Consider the following 23,646-nt stretch of genomic DNA (forward strand, 5'->3'; position numbering starts at 1 on the left):
TCTGTTCCCCAGTTCTCTATCACTAAACTGGGAATAACAACATTTCCTTCTTCCCAGGCCTAATCTCTGTGGTCTATTTAGATTGTAAGTTTCTTTGGGGCAGAAAGTGTCTCTCACTGCATGGAGGAACAGTGCTTAGCATAATAAGGGCCCAGTCCTATTTAGGGGCCTCTACACACACCTGTGATAGCAGACCCTGGTGAGAAGGGCAAGCTAGATTTTGGTTCAAATGCCATTTTCCTCTTACCTCACTCAACATTTTCATTTTTGTCCAGTCCCAGATGGTATTCTTATATAGATTGGAGAAGCAGACACATAACAAACATATGACAACTTATGGAGATGGCTTCTTTTTTCCTTTTATTGAAAATGATTGTTTCTATTCTAGTGCAAACACTGTATATTTTACATCATAAAGCAAGATATAATTTACAGAATACATTTCCATGAGATTTTTGCATCAATTCTACCATCATTGGCATCATTGTATTTCAATTTTTTCCCCACTTAAAATTCCATATATTTTACCACCCCCTCTTGCTTCTGGATAGAGCAAGGGTGGAGGTTAATCACCAGAACATGTGCAGGCTGGTAAGAGGGGAGACATGCCTCATGAACATTTTCTACCTTAAGGGTGCCCAAACTTTGTGATGCCATGAATTACCTTGGTAATTTCCTAGAAGCCCACTCACTGCACCTGGAAGGTATGATTAAAGCCATGAATAGTTTCATGCTTACAGGACTGAACTCCTAATTTGCATACATATTTATACAGTTTTATAATTTACAGAATAAACATATGTGATCATAATACTTTGCTTTTGCTTGTTAGATTAATAGAAATTGCCTTGTTGCTTGAAGTAATCAGAAAGGGAAAAAAACCTGGAATTGTACAACGTTGTCCCTGATTATATTTAGAAAAGGCAGCAAGCATTTGGGGTGTATTTTTAGAATCTGTAGGCTGCATCTGACTGGACTGCCCTCTACTCAGGCATACTGGAATTTATTTCACCATCGGGATGCCATTGAAATAGAATATCCCAATCCAAATAACAAGACAGAACCTAGCGGGATTGTCCATGGTGAAAATGCTACAACCATTGACTCACCTGCATAAGTTTATGCACCGAGTTGTCTCATTACACCCAATGTGAAGCTTCACAGGAGTAAAATTAGGCATGTGCATAAGTATTGGCAGGATCAGGGCCTTACTCAAGTTCTGGCATTTATATGCAATCCTTATTTTTATAGTCATTATAACTCAAGGAATGCAAGATGGACATCATTTGTATTAAACATTGTAATTGCACTTTCTCTGAGATGTTTTTCTTGCTAGCATAAGAAATGGTTCCTTTGCTTAGAAACCCAAAAAACACCTTGGTTAAATTGAAAGTGACGGCTGCTTACAAATAAATGCTTTGGCTTCAAAAACTGAGGGAGAGAGAAGGGATTATAAAAAATGTGTGAATTAGTTGAGAACTTTGGGCCTGATCTGCAGGTGGTACCAGTCCTCCAAAACTTCACTTACAACATTAGGTCAGTCTATACCAGATGAGTTGCAGCTTTTGATTCCAGTTCAGGTGTGTGATTTTCCCTATTGCTCTAGTTGGTGCAAGATAAGTTGGGGCAGGGGGGAAGGGGGGTCTGGCAGTCACCCATGTTTGGATGTAAAAACTCAGAAAGAAAGGAAATTAGAGTCCGAGGGCCTTTTCCTATAGGTATGCTAGCATGATTGACACTTGCTGAACACAGTGATCTGAAGAGTCCTGCGAAGATATATCATGGCCCTTTCCCCAACAGAGAAACCCAGTTTTCCAAAGGAAACAGTTTCTCCCTGCTGGGCAAGAGCATCTTGTAACTGTTCACAGTGTCGCATAATGTTTTTGACTGAGATATCACTTCCATCTGATATCTCAACATGGCAGACTAGGAGCGTGAAGCATGAAAAGGTGCAATCACTTGACCCAGGCCACCCAGTGATTCAGTGGCAGCTACAAGGACAAAATCCAGGAGTCTGGGCTTCCAGTGCTCCAGTAAACAACACAAAGTATCTAAGAAAATTGAAGATAACATAAAATGCTTTCCATCATCCACAATTTCATTCTAAAACTCGCCAGTATTCCCCTTAAGATCTTCCATGTCAACTTCTGCTTGGAAGTGGATCACTAAAAAAATTCCTTCTCCCTCTACACACCTAAGTCCTATTGGAAAGGTATACTTCTAACACTTTTCTTTCATTTTTTCCTCTGCCATGCTACCAGCCCCTGCTGATAACCATGGCAAGGGAGTTGGTACAGACGGGTCACTGTTATTGTAATTGTTGTGCTGCCTCCCCCTGCTCTGAGGTCTATCCACACAGTGATTGAGACACATGTGGTTGCCAACATTGCTACCACCTTTAGAACAGCACTTATGGCAGAATAAAAATAGTGCAGGCTTCAAGCCTTCGAAAATCCAAAGTTCCTCCCTACACCAAACGTGAAATTGAGTTGAAAAATTTAATAAATGTTGGCTTCTGATCCTTTTTTGTTTGTTTGTTTTTGCCTGCTGGATCTTGAGTGTTTAAGTTATGCATGGGTCACATTTTCAAATTTTCTTCATAACCATAATAGCCAGAAACTTAAGATTTCTCTTTTAGTGAAAGCTGAAACCAGGAGCTGTGGCTTTAAGAACAAGAACATTGGTGCAGTGGCGGGAAATCTGAGGAAACCACTAAGGCAGACATGATCATAGCAGCCATGTTTTAACATCAACACTTGATGCATGAAACTTCTTTGGACATCTCTAGCTATGTGTGAAAGTCTGGCCAGGAAAATTTCATTAGCAAAGCAGTGATAGATAGAAAAATAGAGGATGAAGGCCACCAAAGAGAATCTAAAGGTCAGTGGGTTTAAAAAAAAAATCAACTCTGTTTTACAAGGTAAATCCCACTGAAGTTCAGAGGTGAAGTTCTCTCTTCCAGGGCAATGAATTTGTACATGGACTGGACTGTAAGGACGGGCACCTGCCCTGGAATAGATATAGAACTGATCAGCTTGCATGCTTCCAAAAGGCACTGTGGTATTAGCTGTTAGATGAAACACAAAACAAAATCCTGAGTACTTTTAAAGCCTGCTGTTCAGCAACATGGAAGTTGGTACAGCTTTGCAGCTGAGCTGGTCTGGAATTCTTCAATGAAGCTATTCTACTGAAATATGTAGATTTGTCAACAAATCTGTTTACATGACAAGATTGATTTTAATGAATCTCTCAACTTGTTTTTTTTTTTGGAAAAAAGAGTTTTAAAATGATCACTGTGTCCTGTTTCAATAGTTTTAAACAGGAAAATTTGGGGGGCTTTTGAGTCAAAAGTACTTTTCATTTAGAATTTTTTTTTTTAAATTCACACTAACAAAAGGTTCAAAAAAGAAAAGGTTGAAAAAGGTTAAATGAAAAAGAAATCATTCAAAATTACTGAAAGGACAGTCTAACTGACTAGAACTAAAAGTGTTCTGGTTTTCAGTTTGCAATTTTTTTGAGCTTTCTATTGGTCCAGATTCAAGAGCAGATTTTTTTTGTAGGAATGTTTTGTTTCTGATACCTTAAAAAAAAAGTGTCAAGAAATGGGAAATCTTTTCCCCACTCATGTCTCATTGTGGTCATTGGGGCTCTACCACTTTCCGCCAGTTGTGTAAGTGGACCTGTGCTTTTTCAAGCATTTACCCTTATACCCTTATACTCTGGTAAAATTTATATTTTACCTATCTAATGCTCCACTTAATTTTAAATGGAGCATGGATCTATTTCGCACCTCCTGTAATATATTGTTTTACATTGATGTCTATTCTCAGAATACTTCACACCCATATTGGGCAGGGGTGGAACAGGGACAAAACTAGCCAGGGATGAGCTGGTGTCAGACTCGTGGAAGTCCCAGGCAGAGGTTAAGATCTGGCCCCTCCTCTTCTCCTTCCCACATGTAAAAAGTCGTGGGCGACTGCCCTGATTGTTCATCCTTAAGGACATGAGTGACTGGTGCCTCCTGAATCTGGGGGGGGGGGCGGGGGGCACCCACAGAAGCTGCTGACGGTGGTGGCCCTGTCAGGGGGGCACCAGCCCTACCAACAGTATCAGCTATTGCGGGGGCACATGCACCCCCGTGCACCCCCTACCAGTCACTTACGCCTAACGACTGGCTCTGCCTGGAAGAAGTAGTAAATCATACATATTGGAGCCTTATTGGGAGAGGGGGTGTTAAGGACAAAATGTGATGCTGCTCCAGGCCAGATTATCTTTACGTGGAAGCCCTCTGTATTAGGCAAAGCCTTCATAGGAGAGTCTGTTGGCTGGCACAGAGCTTTCATGCAAGTGAACCTGTCTCTTATGACTCTCCTGATATCCACCTGGTTGCAGGGCCACACCCTCAACTTAAACCTTATTCCCAACAGGGGGAGATATGCAATGAGGTTCCCTATTGTATTTCCCCAAGGATATCTTCTGGCAAGTCCTCTTGCAGGAAAAAGTGATGCAGCCCTGAATACAGCCTTCAGGATTTGGTCCAATGGAAGCCTAAGTTTGCCTGAGCAGTGAGTTTTGCCTGAGTTAAGACTGGCTCACAGACTGTAAAGTGCTTTGGCACCCTGCAGAATGAAAAGTTCTCTCTAAGTGATATAGGGTAGGGTATGCCCATAAATAAAAGTCATGTGGGTGAATTTGGCACTTGGTATAGAGCAGTCTCTACAGGCACCTGGATGCAGCACAAACATCCTGAATACTTCCAATGCATTTTATTTTGTTTAATAATAAAAAAACACCAACCAAGCTTGCATGTATATCTTATATATATAAATATATACAGTATATATAAAACAAATGCATTTGGACAACACCTTTACCTGTGGCAAAAAATCCGAAGGCACAGGGGAAAAAAGTAAAAGTCCTATTCTTAGACCTACAATGATCTTCCCGTCTATACACATACACTCTGCCTTAAGAAGGGTTTTCTCTTCTTTGGTTTTTCAAAGAGGCTGTGCCAAAACTAATCAGAAAGCAACAACTAGTTTCAAAACCCAAGGAGACTGGAAATAAAACCCAATGTTCCAGGCCACTGAGACAGAGGGACCCACAGCTTTGCACACAAAGGCTTCTCAGATGCTAAATGATAATTGCTCTTCAGCTGCAGTCCACTCGTGGTCCAGATACCTGGGTCTCGTGGATATGCTGGAGAGGCTTTGGCTTCTGAATTCCCTCTTCTAGGGTGACCTGGGGCATAGGAAGTGAAGGGGCAAGCACTGAACCTCAGGACAGTCTAGAGTTCAAGGGCTGAACTGATAGGATTTCATTTTGCAGTCTTGTCCAAAACACAAAAAAACAAGAATGGGATTCTCCTTAACTGAAGAAGCTCATAGTATATTGAGCAGAAGCTATAAACCTGACAAGAATTGATGGCATTATCCAGAAAGGAAGAAAGAATATTGTAACTAATTTGCAGCTCATTTTGCTCCTGTTTCTGTCCCAATATTCTGTGTGTGCGTATATGTGTGTGTGCGCGCGTGTGTGTATGTGTGTGTGTGTGTGTGCGTGTGTGTGTGTGTGTGTGTGTGTGTGTTTTGCCCTCTCTTTCTGAACAAGTTGCTAAGCAGGACAGGTGTCATTTTATTTTTCCCTTCTTTAAGACTTAGCAGCAGTCTTTAATTGACTGTTGGCACCTGATTCCTCTGTAAACTATATTCCTTTGCCTTCAGTCTCAGGTTGGCAATACTGTTGGCCATGTTCATGCCCTGTGCTGGGCTAGTATTGGTACATGTGGCGGAATAGGTAGCCATAGCACTGTAGAAGAGAGAGAAAAGGGAGAAAAAGAAAAAAAAAATCAATCAGAACGTTTTAAAATTCAAATGAAAGCTGTATTTGAGCTTGAAAGTGGTAGCTAAGTGAGCAGGTATTGGCCTGATATGTGCCCAGGTGTATAATGCTTTGTTTTACTGGAGACAGCCTTTCTGAGAGGGAGTGAAGTAGCCATATTTTAGCACACAGCAATTCATCTATCTAAGACTATATGAAGTGTGCACTGCTCCATACACACTAAACCCCTGGCTAGAAGAAGTGTAGCAATGTCCACACAGTGCTCGGGGCAGACTCATCAGCACTGCTGAGTGACTAAAAATATATACAGTACAAAGTCATTATAATGAACCCCCATGGGACTGGGAAAAAAAAGTTCATTAAGAGAGGGTGTTCACTATAATAGGGTTAGTCAATTGGCTGCATTGTCGTTGGCAGTCCCTCGATACAAGGATGACAGTCTTCCAGTAAATGGGAAAGTCATCGGTGAGTCCATAGGTGACTGAGGAGGCCAATCCAAGATCCTCACGTTCGACTGGCTGTATCACAATAATGAGAAAAATGTTGGTTCCTGCTGTTGGGATCATTAAAAGCTAGGGTTTGTTAACAAACAGGGTTCACTATAATAAGGATGGACATTATTATTTGTCCTAAATTGCTTATTTCAGTAAAGCAGACCCATTAAACAAGATTCTTGTTGGCGGTTTGTTAAATTCTACCCCCCGCAAAAAAGGCCAGCCTGGAATTGCATACATCTTCATGTATGGAACAACATGCACTTTCCCATCCCAGACAATTTCTGTCAGACTCTCATGCTTACTGTTATTTTCTGTCCGTCTCTAGTGTTTGTTGAGTAACAGGGCCAAGAAGAGAAAGCTGAGCTTCATACCAATAGCCACCAAGAAACAGAAAGGACCAAGAACACCCACATGTCTCCCTGCTTAGTCTTGATGCTGTATTGATAGCAGTCCATGACTTAGCTCTAGGAAAAGCTCTCTGGGTGCTCCTGAGAATTTAGCAATGATTTGAATCAGAATTTGTGGTTCCCACTGAATGTAAAAGCTGTCCCCTTTGCATTCTTGATGGAACTGTGAGGGGTGGCAAATTGGGGTTTTATCACTGAATAAGACCTCATCAGCGTTTCCATCAGGAAGTTTTGTTCCCACTGCTCTTTTTTCTATTGCTTCCTTTTTTGGGTCAGACTGAAGTGGTAAGTCTCTTTGAAACCACCATGCTTCAACAGCACAAGAAAACTTTTAATGGGGATGAGAAGTGGTGCATAAATTCATTGTGGAGCCAGTTGCCATTCAGCAACTTGGGACCTGTTCTTGTGAATGGATGCGGATTTAGCATGCAGCAGGCAGTGCATATATGACCTATCAGACTTCTCTTTAAGGGCCTGATCCAAAACTACTTTTCATCAGTGAAAGTCTGTCCACTGACTTCCAATAATCATTGGAACAAGCTCATAGCTGGAACATTATAAAAGCTTGCACTGTTTCTACTGCATATTACTTTTGTGACTGGAAAATACATATATAAGGTTATGCAGGGAAATATTATGAGGGAAAGGATCAAACAGCATTAAGGATGAATTGGAGTGAATGCAACATGAATCAATGTGAACTTTTGTTCTCAAACATAAATTTAAACCTTTAACCCTGAACCTTAACTGATGATAAAACATGCTTGGCTATAATTTTATTGTGCTGTAGCCATAGTTAGAATCCCCAGTCACGGACCAGGCCCCTACCGTGCTTCCTGCTGCATCATCACAGAATATAATGATGATCCCCAGTACAATAAACTATTTTACATTCTTGTGCTATATCTACCTTTCCAGATTATGACTCAAACAAAAGTAAAATCCCTTATTCCCATGAGATTTCCAGATTTATTGTGTCATTTAAATAAATATGGTGCACTGAATGAATTAGAGATGGCTTGACTGTCCTTTTTATCATAGGCACCTCAATTAAGGAGTACCATCCAATCACCTTGGATTTGGGTCTTTGTCGAGGCTGGTCCCAGTTGTCTGTGATTTTTAATACTACAAGTTTCTGTTCTTAAAGATTATAATGGAACATACATGCAAATAGGGTGGGAAACACCCTTGAGCACTGGATCTTGAGCCACTTATGCCCTTAAAACAGGTGCTGTTTGGAACTTAACTAGAATATGAATATGTGCTTGTGCTGGTACTATGCACAAGATGAATTGACACACACCTCACTGGGGTTATTTGACCCCAGCAGTCTTTTCTGCCCAGAGCAGGGTGACTGGACCTGATGATCTCACGAGGTCCCTTCTAGCCCTAAACTTCTGAGAACCTGTGAATTTGCCCCTCAAATTTTGAAGACCCTGCATCAGTAACTTGAAGTGTAGCACCTCTCAGTAAAAAGAGCCTGTTGGATTGTGCCATATATTCTGTACATGCATGTGTGCCACATGGCACCAAGCACAATGGGGCCTGGATCTTTGATCAGGATGTCTAGCTCCTCCTACCACACTAGTATTTAACAATAATAATAATAGTGGTAGTAACACCACCACCACCATCACAGCTCAAACAGGGAGTTGGATAGACATGCCCATAGGGAAAGTAGGAAAATTATGAAGATTTTAGCAGCACAGTTCAAGGTTTGTGGCTTCTCTTTAACGAAAAAGAAAACCTACCTATACACACACACACACATATATCAAAAATATAATTAAACTTCATCTTTCCTCCCTGTGAAATGGCTAGACACAAATCTCTTTGGCTGGGAATTTCAAAAGGGCTTAATGGAGTTAACTGCCTGGTTCAGTAGGATTTGTATATCTAACCCAACACTAAACTTTGTCTCCATCTTATGAAAAGTAATTTGCTAGCCAAAAAAAGAAATACACATTGTTCCCACATATATGTATTGCGATATATATTGATCACTTGTTATACATATGTAACATGTGATCCTGGCAGTCTTCTCTTGCTACTGATATCTCAGTGACATACCCCTGACATTTCTTGAGGTCATGGGTTTTCTTGTTAGTAGTAGTATTCTGTGCAAAACCAACAAGCTGAGTTGCCTCCCAGCCTTTTCAGTGACCATGCAGCCTCTTTCCCATAAAGTCCTTTCCACGATGTCATTGGACCCTGGAAGTTACCTTACATTGCCCTCTGCTAAAACCTCTTATGAAGCCTCCCAACATCTTGCGAGCTATGAGGATTATTTTGATAAGTGTGAGAGGTTGGAGTAAGCCAAGCAAGTCCAGCAGATGTTCTGAACTGCAATCATAACAGCCTTAAAGGAGACAAAAACCTTTCTTGGACCTTCTCAACACCTCTTTCCTCCCAGAAAGCAACTCTTTGGCAAATATCCCACAAGGATGGATGCCTGCTGTGAGTTTTCCTTCATAGGAAGGGGCCTTTCCAAACACGTATTTTTACATAAAATCCAAAGGTTAAGGACTGGCTCCAGGGTACAGGTTGGAAAAAAGGTGGTCTTCAATGGCACACGAATCATAAGGGCATAATCCTTCTACAGAAATTGGCTATCCTACCCCTTTCTGTCATGGGATATGATCCATAAAAGCTTGCAAACCACTGATGTAAGGAGAAGAAATATAAGGGATGGTCTGGTTTTAAATACTTTATTGAGTGAGTGACAAAGGACCTAAGAGGAGTAGATCCAATCAACTTAGGGCAACTTTGATGTGGGGCTGTTCTTGGAGGCCAGCACAGGGGGAACAGGAAACCACATGTGACTTTGCCCGATAGACATTGTGCAGGGACAGGAAAAAACAGAGCCAAAAGGTCTTAAGCCGATTCATATGCAGACCTCTGTACTAACAATGTCTGCTGACCAACAGCTCCTTATGAGCCAGCGCAACTGGTGAGCTTGCTTCATTCACATGGAAACAGATTCCAGTTGTTCTGTGGAGGGAGCACAAGAGTGACATAAGGGTCATGAACATTATGGAGTACAAATGCTAAGGATATTTTTCCTTTCGTGATTTTATATTGCCAGCACCTTCCGTGGTTCAGGTTAGTCCAGAGCAGTGCATACCTCTGTAGAGAAGTGACTGTCCTCACTTTTTAGCAAATTATTTACTAATTCCCCAGTCTACCACTCCAGAAAGCTCTTCATTAGTAATGTTGTTCAAGGGAGCTGGAGAGCTGTGCCCCTGTTTTGCTACCTAGATGGTCCTGCTTGTTCATTTCCAAAGCTGGCAGATCAGGCACTGCGTGAGTGAAGCATAAAGTTCTGGGAACAACCAAATATTAGCATAGCAAAAACCCTAGAGCCAGAAAAACCACTTTCCACATCAGCAGCAGGAAGGCACCATGGTGGCTTACAGCCAAGTCATAGGAAAAGAGCAATGGGAAACCTGGCCCAAGGCATGGATCTCACAAGGCTTTCACAGGGAGCAGCTCTGGCAAATAAGTAGGTAGCTCAGAAAGAGTGACTGGACAAGATCAAAGGACACTGATCACCTAGAAAATGGTTTTTCATTCACCTGTAAGGTGAGGCTGTCCCCCAGGAGAGATAGTCAGTGGGTCTTGGAGATGGACGCGGTACGATGGGCTGCTCCACAGCAGTCAAGTCCCCCGAGTAGGTTTTGAGAAGAGAAGCATTCTTGTTGGCCAGCAAGGCTCTCTCGTTCCTGCGGAACTTTGCTCTTCGGTTCTGAAACCACACCTAGGAGGGGAAAAGTACAAACCAGCCCCAGGTGACTACCTGCTCCACTGATGTACTGTTGCTTTTCCTGCATCAATTGGCAGTGGAGGGGCCCTAGGAACCATAGCATAACATTGAAGGGCATAATGGCAGCACTGACAGCCAGGATCATTTTGCGAGTAAAAGGTGGCCAGATACACGGTGCTTGCAGAAGGCAGAGGAAGACAAAATGAGTCTGATTTACCAGGGGTCATTAACACAGAACAGTCCAGCCAGGCTCACACAGTGGGATCAAAGCACAGCTTAGAACAGAAAGACCCAAAGCTCTTCAAAGGGTGATAACTTTCATAAGGGTTCTTCATTTCTCCAAAAGACTCACTCACACAGCACTCCTTCACTTAGGAACCTGCACAGGAAACTGAAGGGTGATTGAACTCCTCAGAAGAAATGTGCCTCTCTACAGGGATTCCCATTACACCCGAGCTGCTGATACGTCTAGCTAACCAAAATGAAAAAGAAATGAAAAGTCAAATGTTATCAACTTGGGGCCCCCAGAGAAGCTGCTCACTGATTGGATCCCTCTTGCTTCCAGGATACCAAGAAACCTCAGAGGAATAGTGGGAACTTCATATTTCTTTCCCAATGCCAGTGCAGCAAAGATCTTCTTCTCAGAGAGGATGCAGCAGGCCTGCGCCATCTTTCAGAACAGCAGGGACCCTTCATTACTGCAGGACAGGGATTTAGGGAAACCTGATGCTTGCCTGTTGGACATACCCATGTGCATGCATACCCAGAGGTTCTCTCAAGTACCCATGTGTATCTGCCGTAAGTGCCCTCCCAACATACATGCACACATACTTAAGTGCGTGTACACACTAAGCAGCCAATACATAGCAGGCAATGCATCACAACATACATGTGTGTATATGCATGCACACATCTGAACACATGTACATGCATATAGACACAAGTGTTTAGCCACATGCTCATGCACGTACACTCACACACATCATCAGCGGCACATGCATGTGCATGCTTACACACACAGAGCTTCTTTTTTGATCCCAATAATCATCAGCATAAAAAAGTTGATTTCATTCATTTCTTTGCCCATCTGATTCTTGTACCTTCAGGCTTAAGCCACTCAAAGGCTCTAACCTCTTTCATCCCCAGATCTTTGGGGAAAGCTCTACTTTATACAGATTACAAAGGTACAAAGAGAACGTTTATACCATTTCATATGGTGGTAACTGATATAGTGGTTAGAGAAGTAGACCATGCCTTGGAATACCATTCTGCTCCTGCATAGTCATTGAACTGAAGGGCAGATCCATTCCAGTAAAAGAAAATCTAATGCCAGTGACCAAAAGCTCAAGCAGAACTCAAGCTGCCTGCCCCTCATATACTGGTGAGGTAATCTGCTTCCTTGTAATTTTCAATTTGATGCAGTATTGTGTCCCCAGCCTCTGGCAAGGATCAGAGCTGCTTATTTGCATGGTGTTTCCAGCCTCAGTAGAGGCTAGAAGCACTGGCAGTCCCATGAGGAAACTTCTTTCTGTATATTGCCTTCCCAGTTCTGAAATACCTTGAAGTTTAAATAAAGTGAAGAGGATCCTTGGAACCAATACAGATTATCTGTAGCACAGTGGAAATGTACTAGGTGGCAGATGGCTGACATAAAGGCCAAGTACGGACTTTCAAAACCCCCAAGGCAGAATCGATCTAAATTATGCAGTTTTCTGTAAGCAGTGTAGTTTAGATCAGTAGCAAACAGAACACACGTTCACCCTTCGGTGGGACAGGGGAGCAAATCTTAGGCCAGGTGCTGCCATTTTTAAACTAGGCTATTTGTGCTGAACTTCTGTTCTGTTATGGGTATAGATGGTTTCTGATCACTTATACCAGTAAAAGTACCTGTACCTGGCCAAGCAGCTTTCACTCTCCCAAGAGGGCTCAACATATACCTAAGAGCAGTGCTATGCTCCCCAACAACATAACCGTTCCCAATGAGTCAGTTATCTCTGTAGAAAGGCAAAACTGTCCTGAGACTGCTCAAACATGGCTAAGGCCAAGACAAACCTCCTACCTAGAGCCTCTAAGGTAACCTTCACCACTTACCATCCCCCTCATCATAATCAAGAACCTTGTTCCCTTCCCGCAAAAGCAGCATATGTTTGCCACATTCATTAAATAGCTGTGTAATGTCTCACTAGGGCTCTCAGCATCCAGTGCATAGCTCATAAAGCTCACTTTGGAGAAGGCTTCTTGACTTGGAAACTTGCCTGTAACATAAATCTGATTACAAAAGTGGACACCATCTCCAAAGTCCTAGTGACCTTTTTCTAATGTCTAAAGGCAAATATAGTTTGCAATATGTTTCCTTTACGGAACATTCCACAAAGCTGAGTCGGGAGTGCCCTCCCTGCTATAGGATTCCATCGGCTGGCTAGAAAGCTCTCGCTCTGCCAGGATATTAACTTGCTATTAATTCTCTTGATTTTGGGAGGATAGACTACAAACTTCCTGGGCGAAGAATGTTCAAGAGCATGGAAGTGTATTAGGAGCCTAAGTCTCATTTTCAAAAGTAACTTAGGCTTTAGGAATTAGAGTCCCATTGACTTTCAGTGAGATTTAGGCTCCTCATTGCTAAGGGTATGTTTGCACCATGGTGACTGTTTTCCCATGCAGACATCTCAGCTAAGGCATAGTCTACACTAGTGTTTTGCCAGTATAACAAACTTTAAACAAGTCTGTGAAGACAGAAGACTCCTTTCTGACGTTCACATTACACCACCCCTGCTGAACAGAGAAGAGCTTCTGCTGCCATCCAGCAGTCATCCAATGGTGTGTGTGGACTCTGCAGCCTCTTCTGTTGGCTGTCATGGTCCCTTCAGCAGCTGGTGACTTCCCTGGATGTACTACACACCCTTCAAACATCTGCTGTAGTAGAGCTGCCAAAAGCTCATGAGTACATATATATTCTGACAGCTGAGCAGCAGCAGCTGCTCTCTGCTGCACAAACTTCTGGTGGCAGAGGCAGAAATTGTGGACAAGGTCTGCCTTTAAACTAGCAAACTTGGGGCCTTGTCACACCTTAGGTTGTGAGCTGAACAAATGTTAATAGGCTCAGTGTTGTTTGTTTTAGTGGAGCAGTCACACCATAAGGTGAAAAACGGTCTCTGGCTGTCTTTCACCTGCACAGCTGTGACTTGTCACTAGAGGCTTAGGGAGAAGGAGCAGGACTAGGAGCTAGGGGAGGCACCAGATCATTGCTTCTACCAGATGGAGCAAGTGCCACAGCCCCAGAGTGCCTCCCACTGCTGCCCAGACCAACTCACTGCTTGAGCTCTGAGGGGCCTGCTCCTTTATTGCTCCAGAGCCTGCTCTGCTGCACCGCCCCTGCCTGGGTTGCCCAAGCTCCAGAAAGGATCGGACCCCTCAGAACTCAGGTGCAGCCAGCTGGCCAGCAGTCCAGCTGATGGTGGCATGGGGGGAAAAGCTCTGGAAAAGAAAAAGGATTGGGCCCCCAGGACCTAGGCATCTGTCAGGTGGCTGGAGTACAGCAGAGCTCAGCAGCTGTAGCATGGCAGTCCTAGGCTGGTTCCCACTGACACTGTGCTCTGCCAGGCTGCGCAGGGTCCAGCCACCAGCTCCCTCCACCTGACTCACCCAGCAGCAGCTGTGATTAGTAGGCATTTGAAGTCCCTGAACACCCTGTAGCAGCCAGGCAGCACCAGGTATGGTGCATGGGGCTCAGCACTGCCCGTCCAGGCTGAGGCTGCACAGGGCAGGCAGGGAGGCTGCGTTACTCAGAGCTGCCTCCCAAGCCTGGGAAGTCACATCCCTGTACCTCCTTCCAGGGGCTTCAGGGGCCTCAGGCATCTGCCCATCACAGCCGCTGCTAGGCAAGCTAGATGGGGGAGGAGCCAGAGGCCAGACCCTGCACAGCCTGGATGAGTAGGAGGTCAGCAGGAAGTGGCTTTGGGCTGCCACGTTGCAACTGCCAAGCTCCACACTGTTCCAGACATTTGGCCCCACCAAGGCATGTATCCAGTCCTGGGGCACAGACGCTGGTCAGGGGACGCACTGCAGCAGACTGTGGGGCTGGGCACAGGTTCAACCATGGGTCAGTGAGAGGAGTGAGCACCAGCCTGCTGCCCCACACAGGCACTGCAGTCCAAATGTGATTGGGCATTTGGTGCAGTGAGCCAGTCCAGGAGGCACAGTAGTCACCAAATGCTCCAGGGCTGTAGCATTGGCTTTCCTGTTGCCCAGGCCCACTGCACCCTGGCATCCCTGCCCTAACTCAGGAAGGAACATTGCATCCTGGGATGCTGGAGGACTACAACTTGGGTGTAACAGCTGTGGAGATTGTCCGTACCTTCATGGAACAGGAGTAAAGTTATGCAGATTAGAAATAATCCTGTCTGGGAGTGGCATAACTTTAAACTGAATTATGAGTGCTTTAAGACACTTAGAAGGTTAATGTGCAGCAAATCCAAGGGTTAAGAGCTCCAGAAGCCACTTAAAATTGCCACGTAGCAGGTCCTTGGGTACTGGCTGCAGGGGTGCTGTGGTAGCATGGAGCTTATTGGAGCAGTCTTGTTTGGGTCTTGTAGTTCACTCTGAACTCCATCCTGCTGTGAATATACTAGTAATGGTGCCTGAGCTAACTATATTTAAGCTAGCTAACTCAGGTTTGCCTGTACAAGCCACCAACAAAGCAATGACTACAGAGCAGACATCAACCAAATCTCTTGTGTAAAAGGAACTTCAGCATCTCAGTCATGTCTGACAATTCTGTCCCTTGTATGAGTATAATGATACACATTTCAACAACACTGAAATGATACACATTTCTTTGTGGACTCAATCTTGATCTGGGGTCTCTGAGGTCTACTGTAGTATCATCATCACCCTACATGATTTCAGTATAACTCTACTACTTTGACCCTATTAAATATAATGGGACTTTTCAAGATTTCTGTCATCTGTGTATTTGAGTCTTAATAACAGGAAGACTTCTACTCTAGTAGTTCATTCAGTTCCTGCATTCCTGCACCTCGCTGACCCAAATTACCTGGGTGAAAGTAGTCTGAGTGAAAACTGAGTTTGGCTGCTGGTGTTCATTACCTGAACTCTGGCTTCAGTGAGGTTGACTCTGCGTGCAAGGTCTTCTCGTACAAAGGCATCAGGGTAATGTGTCCTCTCAAAGACTCTCTCTAATGCCTGAAGTTGGCTGCTATTGAAGGTGGTCCTGTTTCTCCTCTGCTTTCTTTTCTTCTTCTCTTCTGAGTTCAATTGATCATCTAGAATGAAAGATAATTGGAAAAGTGAAGTGCTGGAAGACCCCTCCAAGAGGAACAGTAGCTGTAGAGGCAAACAAGTGAATTAATTTTAAGATGGAGCTTGACGAGCAGCCTGCGATCACAGGGGCCTGGATTTGATGAGCCTTTCAATCCTAAGTTACTAGCACTGGTACCTTCTTTTTATTGCTACATCTGTCCCTTTTGAAATAAGAGAAAAACATCAACATCCTGACCACTAGGATTAAACTTTAAAACACACAATTTTCATGGATTCATATAGATTTACAGATTCATAGATTTTTGAGGTCAGTGTCTGTGGTGGGAAGGGGGGGGTGACTGCCCATAGGCAGTGTCTGTAGCGCCTTTTCACAGGGGGTGTACCGCTAAGCTCAGGGGATGTATATGCACCCACATGCACCCCCTACGCATTGCCAATGAACAGTTTCACTGCATTGTAATGGAACTGAAATGACCTATTCCCTCTGCATAATTAGTCTAGAATACTGAACAAATGTCATGGGCCTCAGAGATGATGGTAACTGAACTGTTGTCCTCCAGTTCCTGCCATCATGCAATTGGTGGGGGCAAGACTGGTTTCCATTGCATTGCAATATTTACTTAGACTTAAGTGAACATTTCATCCACAATTTATTGCATTGATCTTGCACTTTCTTACGAATTATCCACAAATGTGTTTGAAATCTTTACCTCTCTGTAGACAATTGAACTTGTATTTGTTTTTCAGTCTTGCTCATTGCTCAATGAGTTAGGCGTGCAAACTAAATTCTGCTAATGCTTTGTCCATTACGGCTGCACAAAGCTGCACAAAGCTTCAACACTGGTTGCACTAAACGACTACGACTTAGTGGGGCTGACGGAAACCTGGTGGGATCCATCCCACGACTGGGCGGTACATATTGAGGGCTATAGATTGTACAGAAAGGACAGAGTGGGGAAAAGGGGGGGAGGGGTTGCGCTCTATGTTAAGGAGCAATATACTTCAACCCTCATCAAGACAGAATCAAAGGATGAGGAAGTAGAAGGACTGTGGGTTAGGCTACATGGGGGGCAAGGAGAAAAGGATTTGGTGGTAGGGGTCTGCTACAGACCCCCACATCAAGGGGAAGAAATAGATTTGGGGCTCCTGAGGCAACTCTCAGAGACCATAAAAGCTAAAGAGGCGGTGGTCATGGGGGACCTAAACTACCCGGACATCTGCTGGGAGACACAGACAGCAAAGTCCCACTGCTCACGCAGGTTTCTAACCTGTGTACAGGACCTCCACCTGACGCAGGAGGTACATGGTCCCACTAGGGGGAATGCCTTACTGGATCTGGTATTGGCAACGGGGGATGACATAGTAGGGGACCTACAGATCGGTAGCCATCTGGGGGACAGTGATCACCTAAAAGTACAATTCAACATAAGGCGTCGAGTGGGTAAGGTAACCAGTAGGGTGAACGTGCTGGACTTTAGGAAAGCTGATTTCAGCGAACTCAGGCGATTAGTGAAGGATGCACTGCAGAGTAGCAGTTTTGAAATGATGGGAGCCCAAGAAGGGTGGCTGTGCCTTAAAGAAGCTATCCTTCGAGCACAAAGCGAGACGATCCCCGTGCGAGGTAAAAGAGGGAAAGGGGCCAGGAGGCTTCCCTGGCTGACCAGAGAAATCCAGGGCAGACTAAGGGCCAAAAGGGGAGCACATAAAAAGTGGAAACAGGGAGAGATCACCAAAGAGGAATATACCTCTTCTGCTCGTGCTTGTAGGGAGGCAGTTAGACAGGCCAAAGCTACCATGGAGCTGAGGATGGCAACCCAAGTAAAAGACAATAAGAAATTGTTTTTTAGATATATAGGGAGTAAAAGGAAGGCCCAGGGAGGAATAGGACCCCTGCTAAATGGGCAGAAACAATTGGTGACGGACAGAGGGGACAAGGCTGAACTCCTCAACGAGTTCTTCGCCTCAGTGTTCCTAAGCGAGAGGCATGACAAGTCTCTCACTGGGAGTGTAGGGAGGCAGCAGCAAGGCACCAGACTTCCATGCGTGGACCCTGAGGTGGTGCAGGGTCACTTGGAGGAACTGGATGCCTTTAAGTCGGCAGGCCCGGATGAGCTCCATCCGAGGGTACTGAAGGCACTGGCTGACATCATTGCAGAGCCACTGGCGGGAATATTTGAATGCTCGTGGCGCACGGGTCAAGTCCCGGAGGACTGGAAAAGGGCCAATGTGGTTCCCATTTTCAAGAAGGGGAGGAAGGAGGACCCGGGTAACTATAGGCCAGTCAGTCTCACCTCCATCCTTGGCAAAATCTTTGAGAAAATCATCAAGGCTCACATTTGTGAGAGCCCGGCAGGACAAATTATGCTGAGGGGAAACCAGCACGGGTTCGTGGCAGGTAGATCGTGCCTGACCAATCTAGTCTCTTTTTATGACCAGGTCACAAAACGCCTCAACGCAGGAGGAGGGGTGGATGTCGTATACTTGGACTTCAGGAAGGCCTTTGATACGGTATCCCACCCCATACTGGTGAACAAGTTAAGGGGCTGTGACTTGGATTACTGCACAGTCCAGTGGGTGGAGAATTGGCTGGAGGGTCGCACCCAGAGAGTTGTGGTGGATGGGTCGGTTTCGACCTGGAAGAGTGTGGGCAGTGGGGTCCCGCAGGGCTCGGTGCTTGGACCGATACTCTTTAATGTCTTCATCAGCGACTTGGACGAGGGGGTGAAATGTACTCTGTCCAAGTTTGCAGATGACACTAAGCTATGGGGCGAAGTGGACACGCCGGAGGGCAGGGAGGAGCTGCAAGCAGACCTGGACAGGTTAGACAAGTGGGCAGAAAACAACAGAATGCAGTTCAACAAGGAGAAATGCAAAGTGCTGCATCTAGGGAGGAAAAATGTCCAGCACACCTACAGCCTAGGAAATGACCTGCTGGGTGGCACAGAAGTGGAAAGGGATCTTGGAGTCCTAGTGGACTCCAAGATGAACATGAGTCGGCAGTGTGACGAAACCATCAGAAAAGCCAATGGCACTTTATCGTGCATCAGCAGATGCATGACAAATAGGTCCAAGGAGGTGATACTTCCCCTCTATCGGGCGCTGGTCAGACCGCAGCTGGAGTACTGCGTGCAATTCTGGGCGCCGCACTTCAAGAAGGATGCGGATAACCTGGAGAGGGTCCAGAGAAGGGCCACTTGTATGGTTAAGGGCCTGCAGGCCAGGCCCTACGAGGAGAGATTAGAGAAACTGGACCTTTTCAGCCTCCGCAAGAGAAGGTTGAGAGGCGACCTGGTGGCTGCCTATAAGTTCGTCAGGGGGGCACAGAAGGGAATTGGTGAGTATTTATTCACCAAGGCGCCCCCGGGGGTTACAAGAAATAATGGCCACAAGCTAGAGGAGAGCAGATTTAGATTGGATATTAGGAGGAACTTCTTCACAGTTCGAGTGGCCAAGGTCTGGAACGGGCTCCCAAGGGAGGTGGTGCTCTCCCCTACCCTGAGGGTATTCAAGAGAAGGTTGGATGTGTATCTAGCTGGGGTAATGTAGGCCCAGCACTCTTTCCTGCTTATGCAGGGGGTCGGACTCGATGATCTATTGAGGTCCCTTCCGACCCTAGCATCTATGAATCTATGAATCTATGATTTGATTCGGCAGAGATTCGGCCCGATTTGGTGGCCAAATCTCTACATCTGAATCAAATCAGGAGAACCTTTAATCTCTCCAAATCGAATCAGAACCCTCCAAATCAATTCGGAGAGATTCAACAATTTGGACATAGACACAGCTTTAAAGGTTTTTTCTACATACCTCAAGGTACCAGGTGGCTTGTGGATGCTGAGATGGTGGGGAGGATGGAGCATCCCAGGGGAGCACGGGGTGGTCTCCAGCGCACTCGGCAGCGGACCCAAAAGTGGACCAGAAGCACTTCTGGTCCACTTCTGGGTCCGTCAGGGAATGCATGCCCCCACCCGGGCAACTGGTGCCTCCTAGGTCTGGGGGGGTACCTGGGGTCCCCCCATGGCTGATCACTGAGCCGGGGGGGAGGAGGTCCGCTGCGCTCCTGTTCTATGCTCCATCAGCCCCACGATCTCAGTGTTCACGAGCCATGCCTGGTACCTTGAGATACGTATAAAAAACATTTAAAGCTATGCCTATGGCCAAGTTGCTGATTCTTTCAATCAGCATCGAATCTTCAGATTCCGATTCAGCTGAATCAATTCAGGACAGTGATCCAAATCAATAAATCAAATCACTGTCCTCTGAATTGGGCTCAATCCAAATCCAGTCGAATACAGCCCGCTTCAAACACCTCTATTGTCTATGCCTGCCTGCTACTAGTAGTCATTCATCACAAATCATTGTTTGCCTTATATGAGCTTAAAATTTGTTTACAGATGGGGATTCTTTAAGAATAACTTCAATCCCAACTCCTGATTGCCTCAATGTGTGGTTATTTTTAATCCTGATTGAAAGTTTCATTCCTATTTATCATAGTCCACTTTAAAATCACACCTACCTTAATATGAAGTAAGCACAAGTGTACAAAACTCCAACCCACATGGTTTTGTTTCAGTTAGCCCTGTTTGGAATACCAGAAAGAATGCTTAAAGATCTCACTAGAGATTGCTGCTCCCAGAGATGTAGTGAGAGAAAAGGAACATCCATGTTGCAATGCAAAGATATAAATACAGCTTGTACAGACAAGCCTGAGCAAGCTTTAAGACTAGCTACCTTGGTACTGATAGTGGCATAGCTGCGGGAGCATGGAGCTGAGCACAGACTGCAGGGTATGCTGTTGTCATTGCCCAAGCTAACTAGTTCGCACCTAACTCAGGTATGTTTACCTGAGCTGCAGTTGGACCTTTTGTTCACATTAGGCATCTACACACTTAATGTACAGTAGCCTAATAACACTGCACAGTAGTATGCTAAGCAAAAACCATGCCAATATGCTACTGTGCAGTAGGTGTCACTAAAAACCTGTGCGCCAGTGCTACTGAGCAGTGGTAACTCTAGTTACTGTGCATTTAGTTAGAACTTCATTAAGCAAGTACTAAATTAAATGTGCAGTAACTACTGTGCATTAATGAAAGTGTAGATGTGCTCAGTGCAGACATATACAGAGAGTGTTAGTAGGGAATCAGCAGGCTTGGGAAGTTTTTTTTAAACTTTTCCTGTCTTCTTTTGCACCTCAGAGTTTACTATATTTAGCTGCATGCATGAACCTTGGATTTTTAATAAGCTACTTTCCCTTCTGAAAGGGAAAGGGCAAAACAAGATATCATTTGCAGCTAATAGACTTCCAAATCAAAGTTCTCTTGATACATTCAAGGAATGGAAATTGTAGGCTTATGTCTTCACACAGTCCTAGCTACAAAGGTTGAAAAGGATACTTATCAGAGTCATTTAATTGCCTCTGCGCTGGGGCTCTGGCTTGAAGAGTGAGATGTTCTTCAAATATTCTTCCATTTCATTTATAACTACACATGCTATTTTATATATCAAACAAAGGCAATGACTGAATCCACTGGCCTCATTTCATGCTGCACTACCATCTGCTGACAGACAGCCATAGTCAGCTAGCACAGAGCTTTTTATAAAGGACACTCAAGTGACTTCTTTGATTGTGTTGAATACATTAGCATCAGACTAACTGGTTTCAAGAAACACTGCCTTCATGTCATTATGGATCACAGTCAAACAGTCCTCAGTAATGTGATATATTCTATTAGGCCCCTATGTTGAACTGTCTCTCTACTCCCTGTTGTACTGATTTCCTGAATACAAATCCTCTCACCTGGGAACTGCTTTGTAATTCCTCTATTCCTGGACATCCCCATTTGCTATTGTATATATCTGCCAGGTGCATGGATTGAAGGTACTGGCCTATTTTATATCACATTGGCACACATCAGCTGTTGACTCATTTGGTAGAACTTTGCATGGTCTAACCCACTGTTTCCCTCCAGAGGATAAAAAGAAACAAGGAAACACATCACAAGAGGCAAAGTTGAAAAATACCCAGGATGACATCAATGTGGAAAGACTCAGTCTCTGTTCATTCTGTCTGTCACTTGAGCATATTTGCTAAATATAAATATGCTGAATAAAACCAACCCTTTGAAGTTATAGGCAAGACAAGCCATGGAAATATCAAGCAAAAACCTGAGCTGGTTAACATCCTGCATGGCGGAAGTTCATCATGGAAAGAGACTCCCACAGTGCAATGGGTACACTTTGAATATCAGCCCTTCAGTTTGCATGGGACATCTGCCTTTCCTCACTAATCACTTGAACTGTAAGCTCCTTGTTTCACTTTGCTAGCACTGGAGACCGCAACATGGCACAGGCTTTGAAGAAATATTGGAATGAAGGCAAACGTCATTGATGTTTACAGTTACCCTAGAGTTGAACAGACCTATCGGAGATTAGTACAGAAAGAATGGAGACATGTTACTTAGCCAAGCAGCTATCCAGTTCCTGTTCAGACCAGTCCTGGATATAAAAGGCATCTTGAGCAAAGATGGAATTTAGTTGTTCCCATTCTCCACTCTACCTGCGACAGTTTGCTCAGCAAACCACCCATCCCTTTGCTCCATTCATTACTTCTTCCTTAACACTTATTCACAGAAACCAGAGACCATCAGCTCTTAGTACCATATCCAGAAATGGCCCCCGAAGCAGGTATAGATTAACTTTACAATTCCCAAGTTTTTCACCAAGTAGAAAGGGTAATACCAAGCTAATGGTGCAATAAGGTACAAAATAATTCCAACCCTGTTGTTCTTGTCAACCACTTTTTTCAGGTCTAATCCAAGCAAGAAAGGTCCTAAATAAAGACACCATAAATCCTTTTCTTCTCATTCCAACACTTAAGGATAAGGCTTGTGTTCACCATGCAATTCTTCATTCCATTAAAACTCCTTAATTCTTGAAGCCAATTAACATAGGATCACAGAATAGGAATCAAGTCCATAACAGCATTCTCACATTCTGAGGTGGAGTTTTCAGACTTTTCCTAATGGAACTAGATACCCAAATTCAATTAACATTCCAATGGGCACATCTACACGAGATGCTACTGTGTAGTGGTTACTGTGCCTTTATATAGTACTCATATAATCAAGTACTAAATAAATGTGCAGTAATCAAAGTTACTGTGCAGTAGCACCAGCAATCACCTTCTTAGTGTTGCTACTGTGCAGTAGCCTATTAATACTGCTTAATAGCATATTAGTTCTGTTTGTGCTGTGACATGCTACTGTACAGTATTATTCAGCTACTATAGTTAGCATCCTGTGTAGATGCGCCCAAAGGGAATGGAGTACTTCATTCCTTTAGGTATCTATGAAAGTCCCAGCCTAAAGCTTTTGTTGTGCATATAGTGGTATGAAGGATGCTATGAACAAACTGCCATTGTATGAATAATAATGATTTGTACTTTACTTTCAAAGGCAAGTTAGATTTCTACTCAGAAAAAGCATTTAAGAACATGTTTAACTATAAGCATTTGAGTTGTCCCCACTGAAATAAATGGGACTAATGTTTTAAGTGCATTGCTAGATTGAACCTTATAATGTTCATTTATGCAATGGGATAGATCTTCAGATGTCGAAAACCACTTGGATCCGTTGAAATAAACATAGATACACCAATTAGACCAGCTAGGGATATGGTGTAATATACACAAGAATATATCAAATATTGCACTTTAAAAATAATCCTGTTTGTTCTATAGGGATACAACCTAGAGTGACAGTACTCGTCTCCCTCACCCCACCCTAATGTCCCTGGGAAGGGATACAACCCCATGAGAGAAAAGTTTTATTAAGGAAATGAAAACCTAAATCTGTTCTTT

The 23,646-nt window shown here is 44.1% G+C and overlaps 1 protein-coding gene across 3 annotated transcripts in view; it reads right to left on the reverse strand.

Annotated features, from left to right (window-relative positions):
• Positions 1-341: 341 nt before the first annotated feature.
• Positions 342-23,646, reverse strand: part of PRRX1 (paired related homeobox 1) — an 83,837-nt gene continuing 60,532 nt past the window's right edge. Inside the window, exons 2-4 of one of the 3 annotated variants that reach the window (XM_090046545.1) lie at positions 15,615-15,790; positions 10,321-10,502; positions 342-5,808 (exon numbers count right to left, since the gene is read on the reverse strand). In XM_090046545.1, coding sequence (XP_089902671.1) covers positions 5,670-5,808; positions 10,321-10,502; positions 15,615-15,790 — 497 coding nt within the window. In that variant the 3' untranslated portion in view covers positions 342-5,669. The other 2 variants (XM_090046546.1, XM_090046547.1) reach the window with 2 other exon arrangements.

This window comes from Crocodylus siamensis, chromosome 5 (assembly GCF_052110815.1).
Source record: "Crocodylus siamensis isolate JL-2025a chromosome 5, ASM5211081v1, whole genome shotgun sequence".
Lineage (NCBI taxonomy): Eukaryota > Metazoa > Chordata > Crocodylia > Crocodylidae > Crocodylus > Crocodylus siamensis.